The sequence below is a fragment of the Amphiprion ocellaris genome, chromosome 3 (genome assembly GCF_022539595.1).
Source record: "Amphiprion ocellaris isolate individual 3 ecotype Okinawa chromosome 3, ASM2253959v1, whole genome shotgun sequence".
NCBI lineage: Eukaryota > Metazoa > Chordata > Actinopteri > Pomacentridae > Amphiprion > Amphiprion ocellaris.
In genome coordinates this window covers 30,361,353-30,378,991 of record NC_072768.1, presented here as the reverse complement: position 1 = coordinate 30,378,991, position 17,639 = coordinate 30,361,353, and the positions used below count along the sequence as shown (strand labels likewise).

The 17,639-nt window shown below is 38.8% G+C and overlaps 1 protein-coding gene across 2 annotated transcripts in view; it reads right to left on the bottom strand.

The window, feature by feature from the left end:
- The window catches only part of carmil2 (capping protein regulator and myosin 1 linker 2), an 85,525-nt gene that overhangs the window by 64,165 nt on the left and 3,721 nt on the right, over positions 1-17,639 (bottom strand). For both annotated transcript variants that reach the window (XM_023281423.3, XM_055009231.1), the window contains exons 2-17: positions 15,796-15,899; positions 15,614-15,664; positions 14,758-14,817; positions 12,516-12,637; positions 11,327-11,424; positions 10,062-10,132; positions 9,881-9,954; positions 9,729-9,804; positions 7,848-7,936; positions 7,394-7,488; positions 6,888-6,974; positions 5,994-6,103; positions 5,062-5,139; positions 3,462-3,538; positions 1,290-1,394; positions 109-178 (exon numbers count right to left, since the gene is read on the bottom strand). In XM_023281423.3, the coding sequence (XP_023137191.2) occupies positions 109-178; positions 1,290-1,394; positions 3,462-3,538; positions 5,062-5,139; positions 5,994-6,103; positions 6,888-6,974; positions 7,394-7,488; positions 7,848-7,936; positions 9,729-9,804; positions 9,881-9,954; positions 10,062-10,132; positions 11,327-11,424; positions 12,516-12,637; positions 14,758-14,817; positions 15,614-15,664; positions 15,796-15,899 (1,367 nt within the window). The remainder of the gene's footprint in view (positions 1-108; positions 179-1,289; positions 1,395-3,461; positions 3,539-5,061; positions 5,140-5,993; positions 6,104-6,887; positions 6,975-7,393; positions 7,489-7,847; positions 7,937-9,728; positions 9,805-9,880; positions 9,955-10,061; positions 10,133-11,326; positions 11,425-12,515; positions 12,638-14,757; positions 14,818-15,613; positions 15,665-15,795; positions 15,900-17,639) is intronic.

Sequence of the window (17,639 nt, the reverse complement as noted above, 5' to 3'; positions counted from 1 at the left end):
TGCACAGATATATGCCACAGTAAAAATAATTTGCTGTGATTTTGGCTACCTATCACCACAAATAACAAAGGTACTTTTTCTGCATGTGTATATGAACGTGTAACGTACCTCACAGCTGCTGAGGTCTAACTCCAGCCCGAACAGACGAGTGTTGGTCGCCAAACCCTGTAGTAATAACCTAGTCGTAACACAAAACATATTAATACATTATGTAAATCTATATATATTATAGCAAAGCTGCCATGTAACTGTTTACCCAATTGCCAGGTTCATGAATCACAGATTTTCAGGTGATCACATTTTGTAGAAATGTTTACGAAGTGTGGTGCAAATGTGAAAAGACAATGCTGGTCTGAATGCAAGAAATACAAAGAGTCATTTTAAAAGCATCAGTTGGATAAAAGCAAATATATTATGTCAGATAGTTACAGCTCAACCATGTGACTATTACATTCATTGTAATCTCTATAGTTCATATAACTTTAGATTTTCTGCTTCCAAAAACTGGTAAAGTAGCAGAAAAGCAAGGTGTAACTTTTTCCAAACCACCTGTAAAACATTCCTATCAACAATTCTCAACAAGTGCATGTCTACAGTGGCAATTGGAATAACAGAGTGGAAGTCAGGGAATTGTCTTCAAATATATTAAATTTTCCTCTGAGTATCAAAGTTACATATTTAGAAGTTCATTTCATTTTTGTCATCAAGTTTTTCATATTAAAAAAGTATTCTGTATGTTTTGTTTTCTATTATTGTGACATTAAACTACTGTTCATGTGGTCAAAAATGGGACGGGTTCAACTTTTTTCCCCCTAAAATCACAACTCACCCATAATCAGAGACTATTTGATCTACTTGTCAAATATTACAAATTCTGCATTAATGATATGATGAAAAATAACAGGTACTTTGAATGGTGCCTGAGAAATAGTCATTCAAATATAACCTTAGATTTCTGTCATTAAAGAGCAACCGACCAATTTTAGCAAGCTAACAAACATGAAAAGTAAATAACAAAGCAAAATGTTTATTTTGGGAAAAGTTATTTCCAGGAATAAATTAATGTTTTAAATGTTATGTTTGAATTAGTGGCCATTAGTGCAAGTGACACAAGCATGATCAAACGGCTCCAGTACACTTGTAGACATCGTATCTCTACCTACACACACAAAAAGCTGACCATATTCTGATGAATTAATGCAAAGATAAGCAACATTATAAAGAAATGTGACACACGTAATATGTAAACTGTTGCTTGACGTTATTTTGTTTCTAGTGAGATGACATACCTGAGAGCTTGTGGAGGTAGCTTGGTAGCAGATAGGCCCACATACTTCAGCTCACAGCTCTGACTGAAGAACTGTTGAATGCTCCGGGTCACCTCCCGCACCTTTCTACACACACACACGCACGCACGCACGCACGCACGCACGCACGCACGCACGCACGCACGCACGCACGCACGCACGCACGCACGCGCGCGCACACACACACACACACACACACACACACACACACACACACACACACACGCACACACACAGGTTTTATCATTATTGACGTCACAGTCCAATCCTAGAATCTGTAGATCACAGAAACCAATGATGTTCATAATTATTATCATTTATCCTGGTGTGCCTGTGAGCTGGCTTTGTGCATGCAGGCACATTACCATTTCTTACTGGGACAAAGGTGTCAGATCACATTCTGGGAGCATCTGTTCTTGGCGATGTAATGTGGTCTCTGCTGCTACAGTGTGCATGTGGGCAGTGAATTCACATAATGAACAATATGTTATCAAACGTATCTACCTTTGTGTCTTTCTGATAGTCTTAAAAAATTAAATCTGAATTACATTCGCCTATGTGTCATCACTTAATAAGCCCCTTTATGCATATATAGTCTTGTCGCTTCCTCTTTTGGTTGTTAGTGCGTCCTGCTGACTTCCTGTTTACCCGTTGGTTACCTGGGTTTCCTACATCCATTCAGCTCTCCATATCTTTGTGATTTTTGGATTCTGGTTAGTTAGATTTGTTTTCTTTAGCTATCGGCTTTGCCTAGGTTAATTCTTGGATCTCCAGCCGCTTTTTGCTTCTTGCCCTCCCAGCCATTGTTGCAGCATTCAGTAATTATCATTCAAGTTGTTTACTGTTGTTTGTTCCATCTGCACATTTGCTGTGTATCTGCATTTGGGTCCTCCTTTTGAATTAAATGAAACATGCTGCAGCTCTGATGAATTATCAGCCGAGAGCAAGACACCTCAAAATCCGGACCAAACAACACAACAAGGCCAAGAGGTTGACGGATGGTAATACTGTGCATATAGTAATGTTCACATTTTCTTTGTTTTTGTTTTTTGTATATTGTTGTGGTTATAGTTAACAGTCAGCTTTGTAATTCAGTGAGACAATATTGTTCTTATATGAGACTTATGACAAATTGTGGTCTTTTGTAGCCTATAGAGTGCCCTAATGTGGCTGTTGTGTAGGCTTAGACTGCCCTCTGATGGCTATTTGCTGCATTACATATTTTAACTGTGCATTGTGATTTTGTCACCTGTGACAGGGTGGGTACGTTCATTGGATTAATGTGTTAATTGCACAATTATTTGACTACATCAGAAATGCCATTAACCTTTCTTAATTATTTAATGTAAAAAGTAATGTTAATGTTATAACCACAGATTTAACCATTCACACCCTTAGAACCTCATAACATGAAGTCACTGGGGTGTTTCTGTTCCCTGAGCTCCTGTGATGGTGACAGAGGAGGATTCATTGTACCAGTGCAGCACTCAGTGCAGCACTCAACAGCAGCAAACAGAAAAGTGTCATGTTTGACACCTACCTATTTTTAGCTCACTGCATTTCATGCCTGCTTTAGTCAGTTCCATATTTCTAAACATCTGTTCTGCACAGATTTGTTCATTCAGAAGTGTGGTAACACTGATGCTAACATCTGATTGGGGTTGAGTTAATGGTGTGCAAATTTATAAGCTTAACGTATCACAAATTAGTAAATAAAGTGTCCTTCAAATGACAATGTATATTTTAAGAGAAGTGAACAAGTTCCAATTAACTCCTGCCTTGGATGTTGTTGGCTAAATGAATAAGCAGAACGATTCTTAGTTGTGTGTTGCTGTGTCTGCACAAGTAAATTAAACCAGTTACACTAAAGAGGTCACATAGGGAAAAACATGGAACTGAGTCCATGGTTTTGAAGCGTTTATACTTCCATACATACACTACAAAAGCATTGCGCTGATAATGATCTATGCTTTTGTTGAGGTCTGGCGTTGCAAAATTATGCTGATACATGATCCTTTACAGATATCCAAATATATATGTGTAAAAGTAATGAGTCTGTCAGTACTGAAGAAAGGATGCCAAATTCACAGATCTTTCATCTCAAAATAACTACAAAACGAAAGACCTTTACTGGAGTGGAACAGTGGAGCTGACCTGTGGCTGAAAGGATTCCTGGCCAAGTTCAGGTGCATCAGTTTGTAACAACATCCAGCAGACAGGGACACAAATAGCTGCCAGACAAAGTCAGAATGGGGGAGTGTTACACATGGTAGTATAAGCCGAGAAGTTCAATACAAAAGTAACAACAGTCTCAGTGCATTCTCTACCCTTTTAATATTTTTATCTCACTTCACCAAACATGCATCTGTAGGGATTTTTAATATAAGAAACAAATAGGTATTTTACAACATGTTTAAGAAAGTCTGCAATTTTCTCAACATGTTGTAATGACTGTTATTTTTTTATTATATTTATTTATGTTACCAAGGCTTTACATTATAAAACATTACTTTCATCATGGATTTTAGGCCCTCATTATACCTTGGGTATAGAAATCAGCACACTCAGGACCATACACTGATTAGTGATTACTGCAGTATTTTGTTTCTGAATAGAAGCAAACAGAATATTAAGTGTTGTTGTGTTGATGCTGTGACATAGAAGAGAGTTAGTTACATAATAATAATAATAGTAATAATAATAATAATAATAATAATAATAATAATAATAATAATAATAATAATAATAATAATAATAATAATAATAATAATAATAATAATAATAATAATAATAATAATAATAATAATAATAATAACAACAACAATAATAATAATAAATATAACAATAATAAATACAACAAAACACAAATATAACATACAAGTCATGAAATTATGAGGTTTTAAAAGACAGGTAAAAATGACATTCTACTGTTTCAAAAGTTTAAACAGTGTGTGACATTGTCAAAAGCATTTTACTAAAGAACTAAAGATAGTTCTGCTGTTATTTTGATAACTGTGGCAGCTAATACATATAAAACAAGGCTGAGCTCTGGGGATATCAGATACAAAGTCCAGGCAGGTGCCCACAGGGCCACTCACTCCTGACTTGGAGAGGCAGTGACAAAAAATGATAACGCTGCAGTTTTTCAAGGTCCTGTAATTGGTATAAAACTTAAAGACACAATCTAAGTATTAAATCAGAAAATATACAGTATACAACAGAAAGGAGTACACCCTTGTCAAATAGTCTGACGTGTCACCTTCCAGGAACTGCATCACTTCTAAGTAGAACAGCAGAGTATTTGCTGTTACATAAAATAAAGATAAACAGTTCAGATTCAGAGAATGGGAGTTATCTTGCCAGCCAGTATTTTTGCATATCTACAGGCATTCTACAAATTTCATGTTCCCAATCACCTGTTCTACTCAAGCAACCCCATATCAGCACACTCCCACTTCAGTGTTTCACTGTCAGGACCATGCATTCACTCTGGTAGTTCCGGCAGGTTCATACCAAACATGTTAGACACCATCTGAACCAAATGAATTTATCTTGGTCTCATCTCTCTCTCTCTCTCTCTCTTTTTTTTTTTAGCAGTTTCCTCTTGAATAGTAGGCTAGGACCGGGCTAACTGTCGTCCTTGAGTGACCCTCTCCTCTGACAGTGAGCTGATTTTTCAAAATGTCTGAATATTTCTTTAGGTGAAATCAACAAGAGGACAGAAGTGTACATTTAAGAATCATCTCTTACTCACCGTGTCTAGGGGACAGTTGGTATCACTGAGGTCCAAATGGGAAAGAGAGTTCGTACTGGACAAGAACTTGAAGAGAAACTGAAAGACATACAAACACAGACACATACTGTATAGTATACATCTAAGATATATATTTAGACATTGTTTGCTACATACAGTGATGCCAAGAATGAATAAAACAAACAGCTGTATATAGTGATATCAACTATCTTTTGGAAAAGTACAGAAATTATTGGGCAGTTACTTGCATCCACACAAACCTAAACAATAAAACCCTATAGCTGATAGGACTCCACCTTTACTCTTTTCACGAAATAATTTTCAGCAACATTTTCAGAACACTTTCTGCAACATAATCATGGTAAGACTGATAATATTTTATGGCGCTACATTTAAGTATTTTATACAATCAAGTGAAATAACTTTGCAATTTAAAAAATAGGCTTGAGCAAACGTTTAGGCAACATGCTCAAAATGTTTTTACTGCAAATGAAACACTGGTTAGCATGATTGCCTTACAGCTAGATGGCCCTGGGTATGAATCTGGGCCTGAGGTCTTTCTGTGTGGAGTTTGCATGTTCTCCCTGTGTGGGTTTTCACTAGATTCTCCAACTTCCTCCCACAGTCTAAAAACATGCTGAGGTTTATTAAACCTTTTCAGCACCCCTACTTTTCCTTCATTGTTGTCTTTTCAGTAGTTTTTTGTAAGTGTGTTGCTTCTGCTGGTGCCCAGCATTGTTAGCCTGCCTATGACTGCATTAAGCCACGGCCATCAAGCCACTGGTGGCCCACTGGGATTTCTCACTAACCTCTCGGTTCTATTTCTGGATGTGTATCATGTAAATAACTGTATGAGCATTCTTTGAATGTAAAATCATTTGTCCTCAATCCACATCAATTGACGTGAAAGATAAACACTGAACAGAGCTTACCATGGCCTCTTCAGTAACCAAGCAGCCAGGGTTACAAGACAGATCAAGGTGGGTTAGAGATACTGTGAACAGCTGGCTGGAGGACAACACCTGACTCAGATGGCCAAGGCCTGGTAACAAATCAGACCATTCACAAATGAAAAAGTTGTTGGAGGAGAATAAGTGAACAGACAGTCAAATTTGTGAAATAATTGCCAAAGTTTGAAATTGATGATTGCAGGCTAAAGATCACATTCTTTATTTATTTGTTCTCTGGCAGAAGCAGCAGAACAGAGGGTTTCATAGCTGAGACATATGAGGAAAAGGAGTTCATGGAGGTGTATGGTGTCAAAGAGCACACTTATGAGTCATGGGTATATACCAAACAGCCACAACATTAAAACCACTGACAGCAAAGAGTGTTTTATAGTTAATTCAGATGAAAACATCCCTGATAGCAACAGCACTCACTGATTCCAGCGACCTCCCCCAGCAGGACAGTGTGTAACCTGCCACGCAGCAAAAACTGCTCAAGAAACACAACAAGCACCCCAAGGCATCGACTTGACTCTTCAAACTCTTCAAACTGTCCCAGTCTAATCAAATGAATGCACTAGAACAAGTTTAATCCAGACATCTGGCCTGTCAATCCACATTAACCCAAGAAACCACTAGCAACACCCTCATGTTGGACACCACTGGACATCTCCAGAGGTCCTGTGTCCATGGCCTGTGAGCTCCAGATTCTTTTGTCAGCACAAGGGAATTTACAGTATTTATCAGGTGGTTTCAATTGTGTGGCTGAGTGGTATATCCTCCTCCTCCATCTTCATCTTAGTCTTCTTCCTGCTTTATAAGATTACAGTCAAAAGCAGTGAGAGTACTGGAAGATTTACAATATGCGTATCTATGTACCTTTAGCAGTCACTGATACCCGAGACAGAGAAAGGTGCTTGAGTCCTTTATCCAGATTCTTCAACTCCTGACTGAGAGCTATCACACCTAGGAATAAAATACACAAGATGAAACACACACACACACAAAATATGTCAGAAAACCGGTATGAGCACTGATCCACACACAAAAATCCCAAATACCAACAGCTGATTTGAATAAAATCACCATTTCTTGTTGTATCACAATTCAAGCACTAGGAATGGTATATGCCTGGGATTAATCACTGAACTGGGACATAGGAGATTCACTACAGAGAGATTCACTTTCTCACTGACTGATAGGACAGTTTATACAATCATGCCTTTTACTATCCAGTGAATCTAAGTCACATGTGAGGGTCAAGATTACGGCACATAAAATCCACCGTCTCAAAGCTGGGTATTGGAAAATGCATAGCATAAGCCAACAAAACATGCATATATTGTTAAAGTATATCACTCAGATGTGAAGCTGAAAAAGGACACCTTTGTCTTCAATTGGATTGCCTGAGAGGTTGATGGATTGCAGGGTAGATGAGGTGTGCTCTCGAAGAGCAGCTGCCATTTTGACTGCAAAGTCCCTGTAATAGAATAAAAAGTTATTTCTCAATCTCAGTAAATACTGTGTAGCATTAACTTCACTTTAAAATGGAACATTTTCTTGATTTAACTGGGGTTACTCCACAGGCAACTGGGAAATGTTAATATTTCACATCTGTAATGTTAGTAAAATTACTGATAATGGAACTGTGCACCATCAATAGAATACAATTCTTTAAAAGTTAGTCACTTTAAATTAGAATTAAGGAACACACGCTGAAACTATGGGTCACTAAGCAACATCCTTAATAAAGTTGAGTGTTAAGCATTTGTTGTGGTGAATGTACGTTTTCTTGCTGCTATGTTCTGTACATCCATGCGTGTTCAGACACAAACTCACAGTTTCAGTCCACTGGCCTCCAGTGAGAGCTCCTGCAGACTGGGAGATCTGGACAGCAGGAAAGTCAGCTGCTGCTGGACGTCCACTGACTGAAGGTACACAAACAAGGACAAACACCAAAAGAAATGAGTAGTCTGGTGTTTCTTTTTTACAGTTCCACACAAACCGTGGAGACGTTCGAGTTTTGAGAAATGTGGTGATAGAGCTCATAAAGATGCAAAATATGTTCTCTGTGGAACTGATCGAGGTGTCAGCAGGCTCCTGGTGTCATAATGTGTTGGAAGCAATCCTACATGTAGACTGACTATGCTCCAGTTTAAGAGAAAAGGTTTAGACATTTTCAAGTATATGTTGATACAGTGCTCTCTGCCTGTTTCAGAATCAGCATTATTGGTCAAACATGTGAACACTAACAAGGAATGTGACTCAGGTGTTTATTTAGCTCTTAAAGTATTTAAAATAAGCAAAATAAAACACAGACGCATTTAAATAAGGGAAAGGTGTTATGGTACTATTTTGTATAATAATACCATAACCCGTTTCCCTTATTTAGCACTGAAGCTATTTCCTTTGCTCAGCAAAAAAAAAAAAAAAAAACAAAAACAAATGTGACTGCATTTTTGATCATTTAACAGTACTTTTAAAATAAAAGTGCAGAATACTATGCTTTTAAATTCATTATTTAATTTTCCGCAAAATAATGTGATTAATTGCAATTAAAATTTTTAAATGTTGCCCAGCACTCATCTTAATGTATCACCTGTATTATCTTTCGTGATGACCTGGGTGGGTCAGAATTAAAATGTTCTAGGAGAGATTCTATCCCACTAATTGGCTTGATTCAGCAACAACTCGACACCAATCAGCCACAACATTCTGACCACTGACAAGTGAAATGAATAGCATCGACCATCTTGTTATAATGCAATGTTCTGCTGGGAAACCTTGAGTCCTGACATTCATGTGGATGTTTGACATGTACCACACACCTAAACATTGCAGGTCAAGCAACCCCCAATCCCCCGTAGCAACAGCAGTCCTTGATAGCAGTTTCCACCCTCAGCAGGACAATGCACCCCGACACACCTTACAAACTGCTCAGGAGTGACCCGGGGAACATGACAGAGCTAAAGTATTTACCAAGGTTCCACACAGATCCAGATCTCACTGAGCATCTGTGAGATGTACCAGGATCTGGCCTGATCTAGGAAGGTCCCACCCTGCAACCCACAGGACCCACAGAATTCACTGCCACCATCCCAGTACCACAGGTCAACCCCAGAGGTCCTGTGTCCATGAAGGAGACCAGCATAATATTAGACAGGTGGTCATAATGTTATGTCTGATCGGTGTATTTGTCACAACCTACTCTGCTTTCAGTAAGAACATAAAGGAAACTATTACCAAACACTGTGTTGTTCTCTCTGTAGAGTTTATTTGTAAATTAGTGTTATCTGATCCCTCTCGTTTTTCTCACTACAGAGGAAGAAATATGAAGGACAATTTTGTGCATGCAAATACCCCAGCCCTTCTACACTCACTGAGACAATCTCTGATTTCACGTTGTGACAATATGGCAATAAACATTGCCAAAAGGGATAGTACTGTATATTCATAATTACCCCACCAAAGCACCTATACTACCTATATCATCAGCTGAGCTGAGGCAGTACTGACAGCGTATGTCTCTAAAGAATGTTATATAAATTGTGCTGATAGTGGTCTTTTCTTCCATTTTTTCTATGACGAGGTTGTGCACATTCCCATGCAAATGTTGCTATCTCTGAAAAGCCAGAATTTAAACGTCCAAACTCTTTACTAATTTTCAACACTAGAATACATCCAAAATAAATAAATAAATAAATAAGGGTAGCAGTTTACCAGTTTCAGTTCTTTGCAGCAGATCTTTGTAAACCACTGGTTGAAAGACAAAGCTGCTACAGCCAATGCCAAGTCCCTGAGAGGAGAGAAAAGAGGAGTATGTAACACAGACAAGGTAAGACTGGATGAAACATTACTATGCCTTATCTCACCTGCTGTCTAAGTGACTAAAGTCCTGCAGATTGAACTGTCTCCAGTTGTGGATGTAGTATATGTTGTCAACATCCTGCAAATACAGTTAGCCATGTAATAATTCAATGCAGCGGTGCTACAATTTGCATTTAAATGTGGCATATCTCATGTGTTTAATATTGCCTTGTCATAGAAACTTACCCACTGAATCTCCTCTCTAAAAGGCATCTCATTGAAATCACACAAAGCAGCATAGGTATCCGAGAATCCTCCTGGAGAACAACATTCAAATTAACGTTAGCTAACTGCATGTTAATGAGATGCAAACATATTGACATCATGTAAGCTAGGTCATCTGATGCTTACAAATAAAGAACAAAATAATTCTTCAGCTAGATGCATGGCCTAATTTTTACATCACAAGGTGTTAATATCAGGTGACGGTCAGCCGAAAAGACAGCAGCCTGTTAAAAAGCTGGCAATGATCTTCAGCTTCAGTATGACAACTCCATAAATGGTTCCTTACTTGTTAACATAGTCACTGACAATTTGTCCAATCAGTATTTCACATATCTAAAACTGTAAAATGAAAGTAACTCTGCAGTTGTATCAGAGGAGGCCGTGAGGAGGAATACAGGGACATGATCAGGGATTTTTTTTGACTCTTGCAACCTCAACCACCTTCTACTGAACACCTCTAAAACCAAGGAAATGGTGATTGACTTCAGGAGGAAGAAGTCCACAATGGAACCGGTGACCACTCTTTGCACGGAGGTAGAGGTTGTCTCCAGCTATAGGCCTGGGAGTGCAGCTGGCTGACAAACTGGACTGGTCCAGACACATGGAGGGAGACAGTGTACAAGAAGGGCCAAAGCAGACTTTACTTCCCTTTTAACATCAGTTAAAAGATGTTATTCTATGTGCAGTTTACCAAACTGTGGTGTCCAGTGCTTTATTCTTTGGGGTTGTGTGTTAGGAGGAGGGTCCTCGCTCCAGGGACAGAAACCAGCTGAATAAGCTGATTAAGAAGGCCAGCTCCACAACTAGTGTTGAGCTGGAATTAGTCCAACAGGTGGCTGAGGTGAGAATGCTCAGGAAACTGAACTCTATTATGAACAATGCTTCTCACCCACTACACAATCTGGAGGTGTTTCGACAGATTCAGCCACAGATTCATCCCCTCTCAGTGCAGGTCTGAGCGCAGCAGGAAATCCTTCCTACCAGCTGCAATCAGGCTTTTCAATTCACAGTAATTAACATTAATATTTTAACTTATGAGTTATATGCTGTGCACAAGTTTTTATGTTTCATAATTTTCCTAACTTATATATTATGTATATGGTCATACTGATGACTGTTAGTGTTGGTGTTTCTCTCGGGTTTGTGGGCTGTCTGTGTGTTAACATGCTGCTGTTACAAGTAGTTTCCTGTAAAGGATTAATAAGGTATTATTCTATTCTACATACCGCAACAGCCAGGCTGACACTCCAGCTGCTGTTCTATCACATCAGTCAGAGTGAGGAGTCTCTCCTGGAGATCAAAGGGAATTGTCTTTAGCAGCTTTCTGAAGATTGAAGACAGAAGACAGAAGTGAATACATCCCTGTGCAATATCACTTAAATGTCAAATGATTCAACGCTGTATAACCTTTCAGTCATTGCATTACTGATAGGTTGAACAGCAGGGTATTTGCTTATGAAAACCTAACAGCTTCGACTTATTACATTTAAAACTACAGGTAAATCAGTAGGAACTCAGTACAGCTTCCATTATAAGGTTTAAATCTTTCATGTTTTCAATACTTGATGTTCTGTCATTCTTCAGAACTGCTCTTTGCTGGACAGGGTTGTGTTGCTCTACCTTTCTCCTTAAAATACCCCACAGGGGTTCCATAGGGTTCAGTTCAGGTGGCACTCAATAAGGTCGAGCTTTTTAAAAAAGTTCTTATTTTAAAATCTTTGACTGGGAGTAATCTTGTCAGTCTGTATTTTAGTAAATCGTGGGCAGCCTTGGTGTTATAAACAACTTTTGCACTCATAGTACCATATCATCACTCCCACCTCTGTTCTTAATTGTTGGGACTATGTATTCTCTGTGGTAGTCCTAGTTCTGTTTAATTAGGTCTAGGTAACAAAACTACTTGGCTGGTTTAATGTAACTAAGAATGAATGTTTAGTGGAATAGCAATGAAATTTTTGGGAGAGGGAGACAAGAAGACTGCAGTCACAGGTATGTCTGAATGAAGCTATGAAGAATATTAGCATGAAAGTGGTCCATGTCTGAATGACACAATAATGTCACTTCAAGAGGCTGATGTAGCACCAGTGTTACACATCCTGTATCTGGAAAGCACTAGACAAGAAGCACCAAAGCTTTTCTGGAGTCTCATAGTAGAGCAACACCTTGGTAACAATGTCTGTTTGGATTTGCTTTAATTTGCTGCCCATCTGTTTACTGAGTGCAAAGTTACCATTTTAACCTGATAGTCAATGAAACATTTTTCTTCACACATAGCAAAAAAAAAAAAAAAAAAAAAAAGGAATACAGCATGAAAAGCATGTACAAAAAATGTGAATCTGCTTAGAGAATATGAGTCAGTAGCTTATCAGCTCAGTGTACATTCAGACATGTTGCAGGTTTTGGAATGCGACCCACCTTGGGGATGAATCAGGGAAGATCCTTTTCAGTGAGGCAGTCATGTGACTGATCATGGCCTCAAGATCATCAGCATGTAAGACACTGAAAGACAGAGTCTGCCTGTCTGTCTCCAACACAATCTGCAATAAATGCAAATCATGCACATGTGACTCTTTGGCCGACCATATAAACAATAGCCTGTTTTAGTTTTAGCACTATAGAACTTGAAATAGTTTATCTCATTAATTTTTACTGTGTATCCCGCACTACTGTTTTAAAAATACCTTTTAAATTGTTTAAAACAGCTTTAGTTCTTCATGGTCATTCCATCTCAAATCATCTGGGGCCTTCAATCCCCTCTCATTTGCTTGAACTATTCTAACTTAAAATATACATATTTATAAATATATTTGTGAAATTGCAGCTTGATACACTGATTAGACATAACATTATGACCACCTGCCTAACATGGTATTGGTCCTCCTTTTGCTGCCAAAACAGCCCTGACCCGTTGAGGCATGAACTCCACTAGACCTCTGAAGGTGTGCTGTGGTATCTGGCACCAACATGTTAGCAGCAGATCCTTTAAGTCCTGGAAGTTGTGAGGTGGACTAAACGGACTTGCTTGTCCAGCACATCCCACAGGTGCTCGATTGGATTGAGATCTGGTGAATTTGGAGGGCAAGTCAACACCTCAAACTCATTGTTGTGCTCCTCAAACCATATCTGGACCATTTTTGCTTTGTGGCATGGTGCATTATCCTGCTGGAAGAGGCAATGGCCATCAGGGAATATCATTTCCATGTAAGGGTGTACATGCTCTGCAACAATGCTTTGGTAGGTGGTACATGTCAAAGAAACATCCACATGGATGGCAGGATCCAAGGTTTCCCAGCAGAACATTGCCCAAAGCATCAAACTGCCTCCGATGGCTTGCCTTCTTACCATAGTGAATCCTGGTGCCATGTGTTCCCCAGGTAAGCACTGCACGCTTACCCGGCGTACCCAGCTTGGGCACCCTGAGTGGTCTGCAGCTATGCAGCCCCATGCACAACAAACTGCAATGCACTGTGTATTCTGACACCTTTTGATCAGAACCAGTATTAACTTCTTCAGTATTTAGCAACACTAGCTCATCTGCTGGATCAGACCATACAGGCCAACCTTCACTCCCCATGTGCATCAATGAGCCTTGGCCGTCCATGACTCTGTCGCTGGTTCACCACTGTTCCTTCCTTGGACCACTTTTGATAGATACTGACCACTGCAGACCAGGAACACCACACAAGAGCTGCAGTTTTGGAGATGCTCTGACCCAGTCGTCTAGCCATCACAATTCAAATCCTAATGCTTACCCATTTTCCTGCTTCTAACACATGAACCTTGAGGGCAAAATGTTCACTTGCTGCCTAATAAATCCAACCCACGAACAGGTACTATGACGAAGAGATAATCGGTTTTACTCACTTCACTTGTCAGTGGTCATAATGTTATGACTGATCAGTGTATATCAAATACTTTTTTGAAATGTAAAAATTGTCCATTGGCATTTGCTTCTATTTAAACAACAATATATCAGGAACTGTTGAAGATAAAAGCCTTAAATTGTTACGGTTATAACTCATCATGCCACTGATTCAGACTCTACAATATTCTCTTTGTGTTCAGTTGGGAATCAACTTGGCCTTTAAGGCCAACGTCACAAGCTGGACTCTGTGCAAAAAGCTAAAGTGTAAGAACATATTTATTTATAGTAACTGCTTAACGATTTACTTTTAAGAATGTCTTTTGACAAGTATACTGTATAAATTCATTAAGTACAATACCTGAGGTAACAGTTAACTCTGTATTTTTTGATTTTAAAAAAATGTACTTGGATTAACAACATCCATCCATTATCTATACACCACTTAATCCTCATTAGGGTCAGAAACCAGGGTCCCAGCTGACTTAGAGTGAAGACAGGGGACACCATGGACAGGTCACCACTCTATAACAGGGCCAGGGCTAACAACTTGGATCACAGTTTTTTGTTTTCGTACAACTTTTCATACCTACTGACTAACAGTTATGGAGGTTCAACTAATTGTTTTTTTTTTTTTTTTTTTTTAATTTTGTAATCAAGTATTTCATATTAAAGATTGTTCTATATGTTTTGCTTTGTATCATCATGATATGCAAATACATACATGATTCAGAAAATATGTTTGATGAGTATAAAAGCATTATGGAACATGACAGAGTAAAAATGATGGCCTACCTGCATGAGACTGTGAATATTGATGGAGCAAATCTCTAGGTAGCTGAACGTACTCTCCACCTATGCACATGGAAACACATTTGTATCTGATTAGACATGCATATACACAAATCACAAGTTCCCAGTTCCTCTTAGGCTCTCAAAAATAAGTGGTTTTGTAATCTTGGTGTTTAAAAGTTCCTGTCCCTGCACTTTTATTTCATTTGTCTAAGTTTTTGGAGTTCTAGCTCTGAAATTTCAGTCTCTACCTAAACACAACAAAGGTGAATGGAGTTTAGCCTGTACTTTTCTAAGGACTGAAAAATTCGTTTTCACATTCAACAGCATCTCTTTCCAGAAGCAGTATCCCTGTCAGTCCGGATAACTGAGCTGTTAATTAGCCCAAAAATGAAAAGGAAAATGAAACCTATACTACCGTTCAAAAGTTTGGGGTCACCCACACAATTTCATGTTTTCCCTGAAAACTCACACTTTTATTCATATGCTGACTTAACTGAACAAGGGTTTTCTAATCATCAATGAGCCTTTCAACACCATTAGTAAACACAGTGTACCATTAGAACACAGGAGTGATGGTTGCTGGAAATGTTCCTCTGTACCCCTATGTAGATATTCCATTAGAAATTTCCAGCTTAAATAGTCATTTACCACATTAACAATGTCTACACTGTATTTTTGATCAACTTAATGTTATCTTCATGGAAAAAAAGCTTTTCTTTTAAAAATTTGGACATTTCTAAGTGACCCCAAACTTTTAAACGGTGGTGTACATATTTCAAACGTATACAGTACGCCGATGGATGTTAAGGTGGTTTGGTTTAAAATACAGGATTTTAACATTTGAGTGGTGAGTTACCCTGACAGGTTGCTTGTTTATAACCAAGTAACCTCTCCATAGACTCAGCACCTAAGACAGAGAGACATAAGAGACACAAGGCATCAGACATGAAACTGGCAGAGCCATAGTCACCCCCACAGGTTGTCCTACGACTGCACAAATTAAGCACAATCTTTATTATACCGAGGTGTTCTACTCACCACAAACCTGCTGGCTGATCTTCCACATGGTTGACTGGATTGGTTCAGAATAACAGGTGTCACCAGGCAAACTCTGTGTGGTTTGAGCAACTCTGAGATCTGATCTGCTTTACAGACACAAACAGAATCACTGTTGCTGTATTTCGTACTACATTCATTTCAGAATCTTCACAGTTTGATCAGTATGATTCAAGTGTGATTGTGTACCACCTTAGACAAGGACTATGGTTTAGTTTTCTCGGAGCATGGTTAACTGAACTACCCTAGAAACCTGCTGGGTAGCAACCCTGGGACATTGGTGGAAGATGATACATCGATGTATGAATAGTGTTTTACTCATTCTGTCTTAAATAAAAACAGGAAAGCTAGAATTCGGATTTAAGGTGAAAGACCAGTTTTGCAATTAACAGAATCTCAGTTGTAGTTTCATCCTGCACCAAGATTAATTGTAATGACCAACTGGGATTTTCCATATATATCAAATTTTGCAAGACATTGACGTTGCATGTTTCTGTGAATTGCCCATGTGTATTTGGCAGCACTGTGAAGAAGTATGATACATGCAGTTAATGTGATGTCTCTATAAGAATAGACTGTGTCACATGTAGCCATTTTATTCTGTAAATACTTAGTGGACTGAAGTTCTACTCTACTGTTTGCTGCCTCTATTAGAAGAGACTAAGGTGACAAATTACATTTGTGTGGAGCATAGACTTTGTGAATTTCTCAGTTTAAACAGCTGCACATCCATGATATGCTGATTAATTAAATGGTCCAATTCCATCCAGTTCATTCCAGTTGTCTCCACCAACACTGTGCCAATACAGACTGTGTTTCTCATTAGAGATGCAGCATGCTCTGCAGTGAATTGTGAAATTAGAGGCAGTGGCAATAATAAGCTCTCGGCAGCACCTATTTTATGTGGAATGAAAATTTCTACTTTTGAAACATTTAGTTTATTTTTGAACAGCTGTCCAATACTGGATCTTGTTCCTGTGGTTTTGGCCATTGGAAGACAAAGCAAGTGAAGGTAACCACCTTCACTGGAGCTGAAAATGGAAAGAAAACACACCAGAGGGCTGTATCATGAAACAGGGTGAACACAGCCAGGCTTTCTTTGTGTAAGGCACTTTGACAAAACCTAAAGGCCCAGTCAGAGATAATGGGAGGTGATGAACTTTCTTTGTTAACTCAGGCTTACTGCTTCAATATCTGAGCCTGTTCACATAAAGGAGAGCGTTCAACGTGTCATAGGACTCTTCTTTTGCATGAAGTAGATCGATTGTGTCCATAGACTGCAGAAGAAAGATGGATGTAGCAACTGGTCATGAAAAAAGAAGAAAACTTGTAAATGTCAAAAAGCTCCAAAAGCTCTGGCTCCAATGCACACCAATTCAAAACCAAGTCATGAGAGGTCAAGGAAGGACATTTTTTCTACAGGGCATGTAGATTTTTTTTGTTATTTTCCTGGCCAAAACCATAGATCTGGTGGCACATCTGAAAATAATTCTATAATCAATTTGATATAAGGTGTTAAAGTTTGTGATGTTCGGGGGTGTGGCTGCTTGATTGACAGTCTGGTTTGGAATGATTGACAGGTAGCATGAACGAGGCAGCCACATATAATCACTCACTCACTCACTCACCATGAACTTCAGAACTTATGAACATGAACTCTGACTTCAAGTACTTTGATTTAAACTGCTGGGTTGAACGAATGTACAGCTGAGAGTTCCGTCAACCCATTTCAAGAAGCAAAACTTGCTGTGTGTTTTTATTGCATGTCCAATTAAAATCTGGCTGTTTCTTTTCCTTTTTTTGAACTCACCACGATGGTCAGAGTT